General features: G+C 52.0%; 1 protein-coding gene across 1 annotated transcript in view; it reads left to right on the top strand.

Annotated features, from left to right (window-relative positions):
- The first annotated feature begins 281 nt into the window (after window positions 1-281).
- NKAIN1 (sodium/potassium transporting ATPase interacting 1) overlaps window positions 282-15,955 on the top strand; it is a 46,305-nt gene continuing 30,631 nt past the window's right edge. Inside the window, exon 1 of the mRNA XM_040227969.1 lies at window positions 282-729. Coding sequence (XP_040083903.1) covers window positions 676-729 — 54 coding nt within the window. The 5' untranslated portion in view covers window positions 282-675. The remainder of the gene's footprint in view (window positions 730-15,955) is intronic.

The following is a 15,955-nucleotide window of genomic DNA, read 5'->3' as shown; positions in this document are numbered from 1 at the left end:
GTTAAGAAAACGGAGGCCCAGAGAGGTGACGTGATTTGCCCAAGGTCACACAGCGAGCGAGCTGCGAAGTCTGGGTTTGACCCAAGCCTGCCCTCTGCTCACTTCATTCCCAGCCTCTTCGGCTCTGCCCTCGGTTTCCGTACCCCTTCTCCCCACCCCTCCGCTTCCTTGACCGCCCCGCCCCACCTCTCCCCTCCCCTCCGCTCCCCTCCGTTCCCCTCCGCTCCCCTCCCCTCCTCTCCTGCCCTCCCTCTCAGCAGCCGCGGCGGCCGAGCCACGTGGTGGGGCCGGGAAACCGCGGCCGCCGAGCGCCCGGGCGGCTGCCCCAGCTGGGCAGTGCTGCTCTGCGCTGCGCCGCGCTCGGTGCCTGCGCTCCCCTCTCCGCGCTCCCCGCCAACCGCCCCGGGGCGGGAGGCGCGCCCGGCAGCGGGGCGTCCAGACAAAGGAGGCGCGGCAGAGCCGGCGCGCGGGCGGACGGACCATGGACTCCGAGCGCGAGCGGCCGGCCCCAGCCCTGAGGACCCGGCGCTCCCGGGCCCGGCCCTAAGGCGCCCGGCCCGGCCGCCCGGGGCGCCCAGTGCGGAGGACGCGGAGCCCGCGCGGCACGGAGGAGGCGGCGGCCGCCGCCGAACTAGAGGGGCGCCGCGGCGGTCGGTGCGAGCGACCCCCGGAGCCATGGGCAAGTGCAGCGGGCGCTGCACGCTGGTCGCCTTCTGCTGCCTGCAGCTGGTGAGCGCCGCGCGCCCAGGCGGCCGGGCCGGGTAGGGTAGGGCGCGGCGGGGCGGGGTCCCGGGGCGAGCGGGTGGGATGTGGGTCTGGGTGTGGGTCTGGGGCGAGCGCCCGGGTTGGGGGTGGTCTGGAGTCACGGAGCGGACGGGCGGAGCCTGCTCCTGCTGGCCCGGCTGTCTCTTTGTGTGCGCCTCTCTCCCGGCGCTCCCCGGTCCCCGAGTGCGTCCTGTGCGAGAGTCCCCGGCCCGCCCGGCGCCTGGGGCTCCACGCGACTGGCCCGCACTGGACTAGTGGCCTCCTGTTGGGGAGATGCGCCGTGGGAGTGTGGCTCTCCGGGGCTTGGGGGTGTGTCCGAGGCGGGTGTGTGGATCCCTTGAGGTTCCTACCGTGTGTTTTCCTCCAGATCACTCGTTTGCGTGGGTCTCTGCCTCTGGTCTCCGCCCCACTGAGCGTTTCTCACAAACTCTCTGCTCCTGTGTGTGTCTCTCTCCGCGTTTCTCCTTGGTATGTGTCTAGATCTCTGACCATTTCTGGTCCATGTTCATCTGTGTGTGGGGGGGCTCTTAGACTCCAAGAACCGTTCACTCCTTTGTGCTCTTCCTGCCTGCCTCCACCCTCCTGACTGGGCAGGCCTAAGAGCCCCTCCCTGGAGAGGGTCACAAGGAGCTACTAGGTCCTGGGCCAGCTGACCAACCAGGTGCGGGACTGCCCTCCCTGCTTTGGCTGTGACCACTGTAGCCATAGGCATTGTCAGTCTTTCCACCAGAGGGGCGGGAGGGTGGGGGGTTGGAGGGGGTGAGACAGGGCTGGCACCTGGATGGGAGTGGAAATACTTGGGTGCCCAGGGAGGGTGGGAGTACCTGGGGACACTGTACATAATCCCAGCTCAGGGAAATCAGGTTCTTGTCTCAGGGAAGCCAGAGTAGTGAATTTGGGGGCTGAAGAGGACCGGCTCTGCCCCTCAGTACAGAGTCTGGCAAGTGAGTTTGGGAAGGTGGTTAAAGAGAGGCCAGGATCTCCTGCCTATGCTAAAGCTGAGATCTAACCAGTAAAGAGGTCTAGTCTGGGTTCCACTTTTGCCTGCATCCATTGCCCTTCCTCCACCACTGGTGTGTACATACAGTAAAGCTGAAGGAAGCTTTGAATATGGATATACAGACCCCATTCATCTTTCTTCTTTCCTCTTGGGGACCCCAGCCCCAAACACTCCATCCACAGACCTGCCCTCTTGGACAGTGGCCCAAACATCTGGGCCCTGAAGATTGGAGCCCTGCTCCCAGCTGTGGGCTGCAGGGCAAGTGACATCTTGGTCAGCCTCTCTACAAATTGCTCATCCTTGAGGTTGGCAGGAGGGATTAATTAAGATCAGGTAGAATGGAAACTCCAGAAGGGCAGAGATTATCTGTTTTGTTCCTGCTAAATCCCCAGCAGCTGGAACAGTGCCTGGCACTCCATTAATATTTGTAAAGTAAATGAGTGAATCAGTTATTTGGCAACTCCTGGCTCCTGGTAGAAACACCCTTCTTTATCTCCTTTCAGGAACATAAAATTCCAAAAAGTGATGAAACTTTCCAAGGAATTTTTCTTTCTGAGTTTATTTTAAAATTTTAAACTAGGACTTTTTCTTATTAGAGAAGTAACATACAGGGGTGTCTTGGTGGTCCACTGGCTAAGACTCATCGCTCCCAATGTCGGGGGCCCGGGTTCAAGCCCAGGTCAGGGATCTAGATCCCACACGCAGCATCTAAGAGTCTGCTTACTGCAACTTAAGATCCACTTGCTGCAAATAAAAAAGGAAAAGAAAGAAAGAAAAGTAACATATACATTTTATAAAATGATTAAATCAATAAATAACCAAATGGAGTAGAAGATGAAGACGTTTCCTTCTATGCCCAGACCCACCGTATTCTCTGTTGATGATAATAACAGTCCTTAGCTTTGGGGAACAGTTACTAGGTGCGAGGTGCCCTTGTAAGCCCTTTTCCATGTATTAACTCATTTAATTCTCATAACAATCCTATGAATTTACTGGTCCAGAGTTCTCTAGTTAAGGGCTATAAAGCCAGGCAGCTGACCAGCATCCTCCCTTGCCTTCTTTACTGGAAAATAAGTAGCTCTGGCTGTGATGAGGGGTGCTTACTTCTCTGTAGATAAATGAAGGTGGCGAGACAGTCTCCCTGCTTCTCTCTTACCTGCCTCCGTAGCTCTCCCCAGCTCAGCTAAACCCACCTTTCCACTTGGAGGGCTCACCAGCATAAGTGGCTCTGGAATCTGACAAGACCTGGGTGGGATTCTGATCCTTCTTGGTCTTACTGGATGCCTTTGGGTAGCTTGTGAGCATTCCATGAGATAATCTGGGGAGGTGCTCCAAGAAGGGACTTGGAAATTGGTCTCTTGGGTCTGTTGCTCTGTCTGGGCCGATTGCAGTGGGTCCCTTCAGCTGTCGCTAATTCCCAGGAGCCTCTGCTGCCTTGCAGCCTCCGTAATGTGCTCCTGGATGGTAGAATTCACCAACCAGGAAGAAGGGAGCCTGTTTTTTCATCCAGTGGAAAAGGGCAGAGAAGGAAGAGGCCGCTAAATGTTTCTCAGCTAAAAACTTTTGCAGAAGAACTGTATCATTTTTCTTTCTCATGTAGGGTTTGATGATTACAATAAAACAGCCCAGTTCTAAACGCTCTTCTGGAGTTGGGTTAGACTTGCTTTGGGTGAGGGAGTAGGGTGTGAGGGTGCACTAGAGGGTGGAGGAAGCAGGTGGGGGCTGAACTGTTCAGGTAGACAAGTACAGAGGACAAGCCTCTGGAGTTTGACAGGACAGACATGGGACTGAGTCCTGGCTCTGTCACTTCCTAGCTGTGTGATCATAAGCAAGTTGCTTGGCCTCTCTGAGTCACGTTTTGTCATCTGTTAAATGGAGATGATAGAAACAGTTCCCGAGGGACTTCCCTGGTTGTCCAGTGGTTAAAAATCTGCCTTGCAATGCAGAACACCTGTTTGATCCTTGGTCCAGGAAGATCCCACGTGCTGCAAGGCAACTAAGCCTGTGCTCTGGAGCCTATACCTGCTGAGCCCATGTGCTGCACCTACTGACGCTCCTGCACCCCGGGACCTGTGGAAACTAGAGAAGCCACCTCAGTGAGAAGCCTCAGCTAGAGAATAGCCTCCGCCCTCTGCAACTAGAGAAAGCTCGAGCAGCAACGAAAAACCCTGTACAGCCAAAAATAAATAAATACTTTTTAAAAAAGAAAAGGGTACCCAATCCTTAGAAGTGTTGTGAGAGTTAAATGCATATAGCTTGCACTGTGCCAGGCACAGAATAAGCATTCAGTAAACTGTAACTTTTTGTTGTTGTTATCTTTTTAGAAAAAATTTTTAAATGTGTTTTTTTCACTGCACTGGGTCTCTGTTGTCGCACTCGAACTTTCTCTAGTTGCGGAAAACAGGGCTTGCTCTCTAGCTGTGGTGCGTGGTTTCTTATTGCAGCGGCGTCTCTTGTTGCAGAACCCAGGCTCTAAAGCACACAGGTTTCAGTAGCTGTGGCCCACACGCTTAGCTGCTCCGCAGCATGTGGGATCTTCCCAGACTAGCAGTCGGACCTGTGTCCCCTGCATCAGCAGGCAGATTCTTAACCACTGGACACCAGGGAAGTCCGTATTGTTATTATCTTAATGATGTATATCCTGAGATGCTTCCCCGGAATTGTGACCCAGACATATCCAAGGGCCATCCTGCACTCTTCCTTTGTGGGAAGCAGCACATAATTGGACATGAAGCTGAGAGTCTTGAGGCCTGGAGAGTCAGCCTTCCTCACTGACATCCGGTGAACTTAGGCAAGTCTTTTCCCTACAGCAAGCCTTGGCTTTTCCTCATCTTAAAATGGGAAGAACCACCGGTCTGTGTCTCTAGGGTCCTGCTTAGCTCTGCCCATCTGGCACACTGGGAGAATGTCTGGACTGGCCTGGAGGTTCCCATGTGTCAGTTTGGTTCCACTATGTGGAACATCTTGGGCCCCTTGCTTTCTCCTTACCTGGTGTATCATCTTGACATTATTAATGTTATTCCTAATTTTTGTGCTTTTCCCATTTACCTCCCCTGCCCTTCTTTCCTAGTCCACCTCCTTCCTGAAACCTTGCAGGCTATGCTATTCTTTCAGTAAGAAGATGAACCGGGGAGATTTACCCAAGGGAATCATCATCAATTTCTTCACCATCGTCATTATCACTCCCATTTCTGGACTCCTGTGCTAAGCACTTTATATGCATTACCTCATTTAACCCAATGAGCTTACATATGTAACGTACTTGGCAGAGTGCCTAGTGTGTCTTCAACGATCGAAACGTAAGCTATTTTACTGCTTTTATCCTTCTTATTGTTACCCTACAAAATGTGATAGAGGTTTTTATTAGCCCCTTTTTCTGATGAGGAAACCAAGGCTCAGAGAGGTCTAAGCTAGTCAGTGACAGAACCAAGATTCATGCGCTCTTTGGCCTGAGCAGAGAGCCACCCTCTCTGTCTTGTGTCACTCTGCTACTCACGCTTCAGCAGCCTGTGGCCTCGGATCTCTTCACTGCGTCAAGCCTCAGTTCCCTTATCTGAAAACTAAAATGGTACTATTTCAGTAGGATCACGCACCTGCTGGGCTCCGTGAGCCAGTGAGTGGTCAGTAATACATCATGGCCATGGTTGTTCTTGTCCCCGCTCTGGGTGACCTTGGACACATGCATTCGCTCCTCTGGGCTGCAGTGTCTTTCTCTGTCCAAGAAAAAGAGTTATCCTTACCCCTCAGAGTTGGAAAAAGGGCTTAGCCAGCTGCCGTGTACATAGTAGGTACTCAAAAAAAAAAAAAAAAAAACCCACCGATTTTATTCTTTTCCCTTCTGGAAAGCTCTTTGCTTTCTGGAAGGTAGTAGATGAGGGGGGGAAATATGTTGCTTCCTGCTGAGCTGCGAGTAATGGTGTGAAACATGGTCAACCTGATTGATGTCGTTATTAGCAGCAGTGATGGTGGAGACCAGACGGAACTGGGTTCTGCAGGGGTCTGCACTCAGAAGCAGCTGCATCTGCACGCTCAGGGCTTCCTGGGGAGTGGCCAGCTCTGCTCTGGTCCTTGGGCCCGGCTTCAGAGTCAGGGCATTGGCCCTCTTTGTTCCTTATACCCCTTTGGGCAACATAGGGGCTCAGGTAATCAAGTCCCTTTTGCAGATGGACAGACTAAGGCCAAACAGCCCTCAAGACCCTGGATTGGGGCAGGGGGCAACATACAACTCTGGTTCTGCTCCTTTGCAGGGGTGGGTGGCCGGGCGAATTTGACATAAGTACCCCATAAATGGCAGCCACTCTGAGATCTGGCATAGTGGGGTGAAAGACCAGTACCTCTGGGATCAGGCAGACATTGCTGCCTTGCTTTGTGACTTCCAGAAAGTCCCTTACCTTCTCTGAGCCTCTGCTATAAAGTAATCAGAATAACCATGGTACCCCATGGCAGTTTGAGGGTGTTCCCTTAGCTGATGACCAGACAGCGCTGGCCCAGGTAAGTGCTCCCTGTGGCCTTGAGGTTCGGATAAGTCACTTCAGCTCCCATCTCTGCCTGGATTAGAGATTTTAGTGATCAGAGTCGTACCCATAAACTCTTCAAGTCTTAGTTTCTTTATATGGAAAATATGTGGTTCTGTCAGAAAAAATAATAGGAACGATTTCCTTTTTATTTGGTGTGTGCTGTGAGCCAGGCACTACACTAAGCATTTTATATACCTTGTCCCTTGTTACTATCTGGCTTATCCATGGCCACCCATATACTGGGGACAGAAGAGGATTCACACATCAGATCTAGAACTCCACAGCTTCTACCATGCATGCCCTGTTGTGTCTCCTGTAGGATTTGGGAGATGCAGAATGTGGAAGCTGATGGAATAATCTAAATCTTCCTTCATCCGTAAAGAATTGTTACTAGATGACTAGATGCCAGACCTGCTGAGCTGCTTATTCAAATGCTAACCCCATCCACCATCCCCACTTCCACTCACCCCAAGGCCTGTGTTAGGTTTAAGGGAATTTATGACACAGGTTCAGAACAAATTACCCAAGAAATTAACCTGTATTGAAGACTTATCAGCCCTCATAACAACTCGATGAGATAGGGATGGTCTTTATACCCATTTACTGATGGGCATACTGAAGTCAGAAGAATGAAATGACTGGTTGCCAAGGAAACAGAAGATACAGTCTAGGTGTCACATAAATGATCAAGGGGAAAGGATCTGAGAATAGTTGCAAAATCTGGACCAAGTAGAGATGGTCTGCTCTGATGGTTGAAGTCTCTTTTCTCCTCTAGTTTCAGGGAGTAGTGAGTGATGGGAAGCAGGCTGAGACCAGAGATGTGGGGTTTTTTTAATTAGTTCATTTTTGGTTGCACTAGGTCTTCGTGGCTTTGCACAGGCTTTCTCTAGTTGGGGGCAGGGGACTACTCTTCATTGCTGCACACGGGCTTCTCACTGAGGTGGCTTCTCTTGTTGTGGAACACAGGCAGTAGGCACGCGGACTCGGTCGTGGTGGCGCATGGGCTTAGCTGCTCCACAACATGAGGAATCTTCCCAGACCAGGAATCAAACCTGTATCCCCCCGCCCCATTGGCAGGTGGACTCTTATTTGTACCGCCGGGGAAGTGCAGAGATGTGTTTTTAAAGGCCAACTCCTGGCCACAGTGGGTGGAGATGGCTTTAGTCGGGACCCCAGTCCTTATGCTCTTGGTCTCCCTGCTGGTCCTGGAGAGGGAGAAGGATGGTGATTCAAAGACTGAGAGAGAGCCTCGGGCAGCAAAGCACGCCTCCCGGGGACTTGTGCCAGCAAGTACTGGGGTTTTGGAAGAGCAGTTGCTGAGGCTGTGGGTTCTGATGGCTTACCCTGGCCTCCTGGCCCCTGCTTTTCAAAGCAGCTAGTATATCCAGAGGCAGGAAGTTCAACTGGGAAGAGCTTGAGCTGTGTCATCTGGCTGGGGGTTGAGCTCCATCTCTTGTCTCTTTATAGCCGGGTGACCTTGGGTAAGACACTTAACCTCTGTGAGGTTCCACCTGCACTTCTCTGAATCAGGGTCCTAGTAATCTGCCTCAGAGAATTGTCCTTCCTGGAGTTAAAATAGGCTGCCTAGGAGCCCACAAAGTGTTCACAGTCTTTTAAAAAGTACATTTACTTAAATAAATGTATTTATAATTTTCTTATTTTATTTTTTTTAAATAAATTTTTATGTATTTAGTTGTTTTTAGCTGCATCAGGTCTTGGTTGCAGCACGTGAGGTATTCGCTGTGGTGCATGGGCTTCTCTCTAGTTGTGCTTGAGTTCCAGAGCACGTGGGCTCTGTAGTTTGCAGTCACGTGGGCTCAGTTGCCCTGTGGCACGTGGGATCTTCGTTTCCCTACCAGGGATCGAACTCGCATCCCCTGAATTGGAAGGCGGATTCTTAACCACAGGACTACCAAGGAAGTCCCAGGGTTCACTCTGGAATGCCTTGGAAATGAGACAGCAGATTCTATGAACCTGAATATCGTGGGATAGGAAATGGACATGTCCTTTTATTAAACTAGTTGAAGCAGAGGTTCTGCTAAATCTGTGTGGCCTTCTGCCTTACTGTCCCTCGATCTTCTCTTGCCTAAAATGGGAATGATAATAGCACATTCTCATGGGACTGCAGTGAGGGTGACCTGAGATAAGGCAGAGAGAAGCCAGCACTCACTCAGAGGAGATCAGAGAGGAAGCTTGGCTCTCTGCGTCCTCCTCTGTAAAGGGAGAAGGTTGGACTCCTCATCTCAAAGGACCTCTGCAGCTCTGACTCATAGATGAGTTCCATCCTTTCCTGGGTAGAGATCAGAGCTGCTGCCACATCAGCCCACTTTGCTGCAGGCAGTGGTGACTGATGGGAGTATCAGGCTCTGGGTGGAGGAGGAGACTCCTGCTGCCAAAGACCTGCCTGAGCTTGACACCTGGGTGTCAGGTTGTCCAGGACTCGGGGAACCTCTTCCTTCCGCTGTCTGTTTGAATGAGATTCCCTATCCCAAATACCCACATGGCATATTTGGTTGTAAAATCAAGTCTCAGGCTACAGAGGCTCAGAGTAGGAGGTTCTAACCCATCACTAACTCCTCAGGGGAACTTCCTCACCCCTAGGAAGATAAAATACTGTCGGAAAAGAGGGCAAACATTGCCTCAACTAACACTACCCCGAGTGGCATTCAGCAAATATTTATGAAGCATCTACAAACTTCTGGGCATGATTCTTGCTGCTGCCCAGAACCATGATTCTTGGTCACTTTAGGGTACAAAATACACCCTCAGCTGCAAGTCAGAATCCCAGGATTCTGGTACTCACTTGCTGTGCAACTTTGAGCTGGTCCTGTCTCTCTCTGGGCCTCTTTTTCTCCAGTCTGTGAAACCAGGGGATGGAGGAGAGGGTGTTGAACTCCATCAGCGGTTTTCAAACTACAGAGGCTCTGCCGTAGTGGGCTGACAGTTGAGTGATGAGTTCCCTGTCTCTCACAGTGATTAAGGATTAACATGTAGGTTGGATGACTTGGATGTGTACTGATCTAATGATGATCCAAGTCCTTTGGAAGCACCAGATGCTGATTCTAGGTCCTGAGAGGACAGTGGCTATCGTACAAAATGGTGTATATTATGAATAATAAAAATTGTGAACACTTTTGTGCTTTCACCATGCCCCTTTACCTTGAGCCTGCTCCCCCACCACCCCAAATCACAGAGCCTGGCTGAGCTCCTTCTTCAGCACCGAAGTGGGGAAGAGTAGAGGTCTGCAGGTACTTTACTCCATGCTCACTCCGGCTACCCATTGCCCTCGAAGGAGAGGCAGCCCTGGGATTATTAGGGTGGGGTGGCTCCTATGCCTCTTTTTGGAGGGGTGGGGGCGTTAGGTTCTGCAGCCCCAGCCTGAACCAGAGACGTGGGTTTTCAATTACACAATTAAATGCACAATTAGGCATAATTACCAGTGCTCCGAGCCCGAGACTGCTCATAATAGGCGTGTAATCTACTGCAGCCTCTGTTTACACTACTCAGCGCGCTCCCTGATGCTGCCAGGATGCCTTCACACTGCACTGTTGCCATGGAGACAAGCCCGCTACCACCACGCAGGGCTGACAAATGGCGTTCTGGTCCTGGACCCCTGGATTGTTTCTGAGGTCTCAGCGGCCAGCCCTGGAGTGGAGGGGCCAGCCAGGTGCTCCTTGCCCTCTGACATACCCCGCTGGTCTGAGCTAGCCTCAGAGCCACCAGGGAGAGCAGGAGGCAGGAGCGTCAGCCTCCCCTCCCCCCGCCCCAGAGTCCTCAAGGCTGGAGCAGGATGGCCCAGGTGCTGTGAAAGGTCTGAGGTTATCAAGCCACAGTCTGGACACAGGCTAGACAAGGAGCCGTGCACACAGCTGGCTCCCGCATGGGCCCGGCTCTGCTGTGCACTGGCTCCATGACTTCAGAGAAGTCTTCGCCCCGCTCCAGGGCTCAGTTTCCCCATGTGTAAAATGTCCAATAGAGAAGATTTACGGAGCGTTTCAAAGCACTGCCTAATGTCACAACTGCTTTACCTGTAGTAGCCTATTCACACTCACTACACCCCATGTGGTAGACAGTTGTGAGCCCTGTTTTCCAGGAGCAGACTCCAAGGCCACAGGCAGTTATGTCAGGCAGTGGAGGAGCTGGGATACAAACCTGGCAGGCTGACTCCAAATCCCGCTCTTAGCCTCCAGCATATGGCCTCACCTGTGTCATCCCACATCCCCAGAGCTGGACCACTCTTCTCCTCACCTCCTAGAGGAGGCCTCTGAGATTCAGAGAGGAACAGTTACCTGCCCAGTGTCACCCAGCAAGGCAGTGACACAGCCGGGTCTGGCTGATGCCAGAGTCAGGATGGCTAACTTTGGCCTCTTAGTGGAAGTCATAAAAGGTGAAAAGGTTTCATTCTAAAAGTGCACACCAAGAACCCCTTGATCACCACCTGGCCTGGCCGCAGCCATAGATAGGGGTCTCTCAGATCCAGCACTTCTATTTGACCTTGAAGGAAATCTTGGTCTAGTACTTTAATCAATCTACCCCAACCTTGGTCACTGGAAACAGCATTGTTATACTCTCTCTCTCTTTTTTTTTTAACCTCCTTTCTCTGTCATTCAGCATATTATGGATACTGTATGCCATAATATCCATACGTCCCTAAGAGCTGGTACTGACTATGTGCCAACTGTTGGGGCCCAGATTGATCAAACACATCAGAGAAGCAACACTGGAGCCCAGAGCTTGGGGTCAGGTGGGCTTGGGTTCAAATCCTGTCATTTAATGCGTGGTCTGGGGCAAGGTATTTAACCTCTCTGTGCCTAGTTTCTTCATGTGTTATGAAGGCATCAACCTGTACCTTGCAGAGTGTTGACAGTATTCGCAATAATAACTACCACTTACCAGATGCTTACTGTATGCTAAGCATTTGGCTAAGACCACTCAGTATACATTCTGGGTGAACCTTCATCACACAGGTTTAGCAGACAAAGCAACTGAGACTCAAGAAGTTCAAGTGCCTTGCCCAGGGCCCCAAAAGCCTCAAGTCCAGAGCCCCTACTTATCTTTACTAGGCATCCTGCCAGCATAGACATACATGAGATCCTCCTGCCACCTCCCTGGAGGCCCTGGCTGCTTGGCCAGTTCTTCTCAGGGAAGGAGGCATCCAGATGAGAGGGCAGTCTGAGGGCCACAGTGCCCTCACCCACGGTTCTGTCTAGCTGGATGGCACCCACTGAAGCCCTAAAGGCTGGGTCTCCTGAGAGGAGGGTATCAAGACACATCACTTCCCCTCCATACTCTCCACCTGGGAAAACTAGGATTTGCCTAAGCTAGTGGTAAAGAATCCGCCTGCCAGTGCAGGAGATGTAAGAGACCTAGGTTCAGTCCCTGGGTCAGGAAGATTCCCTGGAGGAGAGCATGGCAACCCACTCCAGTATTCTTGCCTGGAGAGTCCCATGGGCAGAGGAGCTTGGCGGGCTACAGTCCACGGGGTTGCACAGAGTCAGACACGCCTAAAGCGACTTAATGCAAAGACAGTGCAAGTCAATGGCAGAGTTGAGACTAGAACCCAAAGTCAGTTTTGCACACTTCTTGTTACCTTCCTTTTACCACCCCCCCACCCCCCACCAGTCCTTTGAAGAGAGGTATCTGGGGCCTGTGGTGTGTATATCTCTGTGTTTGTATGTATGTATACAGGGGCTTCGCAGGTGTGCTAGGGTAAAGAACCCACCTGCCAATGCAGGAGATATAAAGAGACGCAGGTTCAATCCCTGGGTTGGGAAGATCCCCTGGAGGAGGGCATGGCAACCCACTCCAGTATTCTTGCCGGGAGAATCCCATGGACAGAGAAGCCTGGCAGGCTACAGTCCATAGGGTTGCAAAGAGTCAGACATGACCAAAGTGACTTAGCACACACGCATGCATGTATACATTGCAAAACTGTACACAGCTGCATGCCCAAGCATTTGTGGGGCAGACACTGGCACGTGGAGATTTGTGGATCGATAAACATCCCTTCTGCTTCCTCCCTCGTCATTTATTCATGAACTCTGAACTCTTTGGCTCCAGAGAAAACTGCCTGAAAGAAAACAATTAGAGCATAATTAGAACCACTCCTATTATCAACTCTCAGTGGGAGAGGAAGGGGGGCTGCTAGGGCGTAGGGGTGGCCCCGGGAGTTCCCATCACCCCAACTCCTGCAGTTGCCCATTTAGCTCCTGCTCACCCCACGAAGCTCAGCCACCCTGGAGTTGTAGGCACTAGTCCATCTTCAACAGGGAGTAAGGACCTCATCCCCGGAGGCGTCCAAGCGCTTGATAAAGCCAGGGAAGAGAGCGTTCTGCCTTGCACGCTGAGTTAGAGTAGGTGATTTCCAAGTCCTTTCAACGCTGAGCTGCTTGGGTGCCCCTGCCAGGACCGGAGCCAGGCACTGCAGGAAAACTAAGAAGCACAACATGGCTCCTGCTTTCTAGAAAACATCCCTGTATCAGATTGCATTGAATGAAGATTACAATGACAATAGGAAATGTAAATTACCTGGAGGAAGCAATTTACCATTCATTGCCAGCTGATTAATAGTAATAATAACAGCACCAGCAGTCGATGTTTATGGAGTACTTCTGAGCCCAGAGCCATGGCTCTTGCCCAGTGGGGGTCCCACCAGCAATGAGGGGTCTCACTCAGGAGCAGGCGTTCCTCCTCCTGAACCTGAGGACAGGAAGATAAGACACAGTGGGGTGCCAGGCACTATGCTTCTCAGTCAGATGCATTTTCTTACTGAATCTTGCGGGACCCTAAAGGGTAAATACTAATATCTCCAGTGTACAGGTGAGGAAACTGAGGCTCAAAAAGTGACACAGGCTGCCCAAGATAACTGCACCAAGACTCAAACCCAGGCCTTTCGGACTCTAGAATCCCCCTGTGCTTTGTACTTCACTGGGGTTGAGGGTGCAGTTTGCTTTCTCCTAAGCGTCAGGTTGGACCTCGGAAAGCTATTTAAGGCACCCTCTGTGTCCATCTCCTGGCAGAAGGTAACGTGTTGAATCATCTTGTACCTCTTTTTCTCACCATGTGCCAACTGAAGAAAAAAATGGAAGCGCCCTACTCCTGATCTGGGTCACTGCTCCCAGAACCAGCCTTGGCAAAGGACATTGCTGGCCTAGCAGATGAGGATCTGGGGCCTCTTAAGAGAGGGTCACCATGGATACAAGGGCCTGGGCTGTAACCGAGGAGACAGCCCCCCAGCCCTTAGACTGTGGCAGGAGGGTGTGGCCTCATGATGGGGAGGGGAGGAAATTGCCACTTGGGCCCCAGGTGGACAGAGAAGGAGATGCTGGGCCACACGCAGTCATAGGAGGAGCCTGGGACTGTGGTGCTCCCACCTAGGGATGGGGTGGATACCTCGGGACCACAGACTTCCTCTTCCTTTGTCCTATCCCACCTGAGGGGAGGTTGCCATGATAACCAGTTCCCCTTCATTGACCCTCTGCAGGGTGCTGCCCTCTTTCTCCAAGTGACAGGTGGTCACCCTGGCAGCAGACTCTGTGTCCCCCAGGGGTCTCTGACTTTCCAGGAGCCCCTCCCTTACATGTGAAGATAGATGGTTCTGCTACACGCTGCAGCTCTGTCCTGCTGGAGCTGAGGGTTCACGTGGGACCAACTTTTGTTTGTTTTTGACAGCCTTGTGTGACATGTGGGATCTTAGTTCCGCGACCAGGGATTAAACCCGTGCCCCTTGCTTTGGGAGTGTGGAGTCTTAACCACTGGACTGCCAGGAAATTTTTTTTTTTTTTTCCAGCGTGGGACCTGCTTTCAGATGTGGGCCTTTTACCAGCCCAGTGCTTGTCATGAAGTACAGTCTGATCCTGCCTCCTTCTGTTCCTCCCTTCTCCTTGGCTCATTGTTGCCTACAGGAGGATGTCTGATGGGTCTCAGACTTAAGCGTGCATCAGAATCATCTAGAGGGCTTGTTCAAATACAGATTTCTGCACCTTGCCTCTAGTTTCTGACTTAGTAGGTCCAAGGTGGAGACCGAGAATTTGTGTTTCTAACCAGTTCCAAGGTGCTTCTGTTGCTGCTGATCCCACATTGAGGACCAGTGGGCTAGCCAGTGGGACAGTGGGCTGCCCCACGAACCCTGACACAACTTCCACACCCTTGAGCTCAGGCCACGTGGAAGGAAGCTCACCAGCTGCACCTCACACCTCTGTGCCTTGCATTTGCTGCTTCTGTCTCTGGAGGGCCCTTCCCCTCCTCATCTCCTAAGGCCCGCTCACTCATCATCTCCTCTTTGGAGCCTGTCTTCCTGTACCTGTCTTCCTATGGACTCTGGCAACACCTTGCCCCTATTACGGCAGGTATCACTCTGTTGTCATCTGTCCCTATTTCCACATGAAATCGTTCTCTGTAGACTGTGAGCTCCATGGAGTCTGGAGAGGAGCCTGAGCCATCTGCTCCTTGGAGCCTGGCACTGAGTCTGGCCCTCAGAAGGCCCTCAGTGGTGGCGATGCTTGAGTGAGCCCCGTAAGCAGATGGAAAACCCTGGTGAATAACCACAAAGCTTACTTTGCCTACTCTAGTTCTGGCCCTGTGCGAGATCCTGGGGATTCAGTGGTCTAGGAGGCAAAGTCTTGGCCCATGTGGGTTCAGGTGCTGTCAGTGATCATATTGCCATGTGGGCAGAGCTTTGCAAAAAAGAAGACAGTGAAGGAGCTGGGTGTTAAGGGGAGGGCTTCTCAGAGATAGCCTTCAGGGGAGTTGAACAGTCTGCAAGCAAGGCACAAAGCTTTTCACAGACTTACTGCATTTACTCCTGACTACAGCTCCACCAGGCAGGAACTGTCATCGTCCTTGTTTTACAGATGAGCAAAGGGGGACCCAGAAGGGGAATTCACCAGCCACAAATCACAGCACGCAAGCAGCAGAGCTGAGGTCTGCCTGGATTTCGTGATGCTAAATCCTTAGCTCTCCATCTGCTGGGGCTACCCAGAGTCCAGGCACCTATGTGGCCTGAGACTTTGTCGGGAACGAGGCTCCAGTGAGGGTTTACCGGCTTGCTTGCAGCAGACTCCAGGGTCCCCTGTTAGGTCAGCCCCAAGGCCACTTTCAGGACCTTCCAGGGCATGTCCAGAGGGAGCCTGTGCAGCCGGTGGGTGCGCTCCAGAACCCCTGGGACAGTCAAAGGACTGCTGTTGTGGGGGCGGGGAAGGTGTGGATGTTGGCCTGCACATGTGTCTCAGACTCCCAGACCTGTGTATGAAGGAGCCTGGTCCCTTCTGGGAGAACAGGGAGGGACCAGGAAGACACTACTGTCTAACAGCGCAGAGCTCTGAGGAATCTGAGAAATCTCAGCACAGAGCCTGGCCTTCCAGACTGCTGTGTCTGGGTGGGAAGACAGACCATATTTTATTCAAAAGTTTGTCAGCTTGATTCGGAACTTAAATATCTGGACACGTGGTGCTCTGTTGGTACTTTCACCTCAGTGTCCGAAGGCCTCCAGATGTTAGCGAAGCTTCTGGACTCAGGGATGTGTGCAGGCAGAGGCTCTCAGGTGCCTTGTCTGCCTGCGGCAATAACAGCTGCTCCAGCCTGTCACTGCCTGTCTGCTGGTCAGCAGCCCCGGAAGCCACCTGAGTGGGCTGCTGTCCCCAAGCTGCCACTCGCTGTCATCCCCGAGATAGGC

The sequence above is a fragment of the Oryx dammah genome, unplaced genomic scaffold (assembly GCF_014754425.2).
Source record: "Oryx dammah isolate SB20612 unplaced genomic scaffold, SCBI_Odam_1.1 HiC_scaffold_27, whole genome shotgun sequence".
NCBI lineage: Eukaryota > Metazoa > Chordata > Mammalia > Artiodactyla > Bovidae > Oryx > Oryx dammah.
The sequence above is the reverse complement of the archived record's forward strand: the minus strand, read 5'-3'. Positions and strand labels throughout refer to the sequence as shown.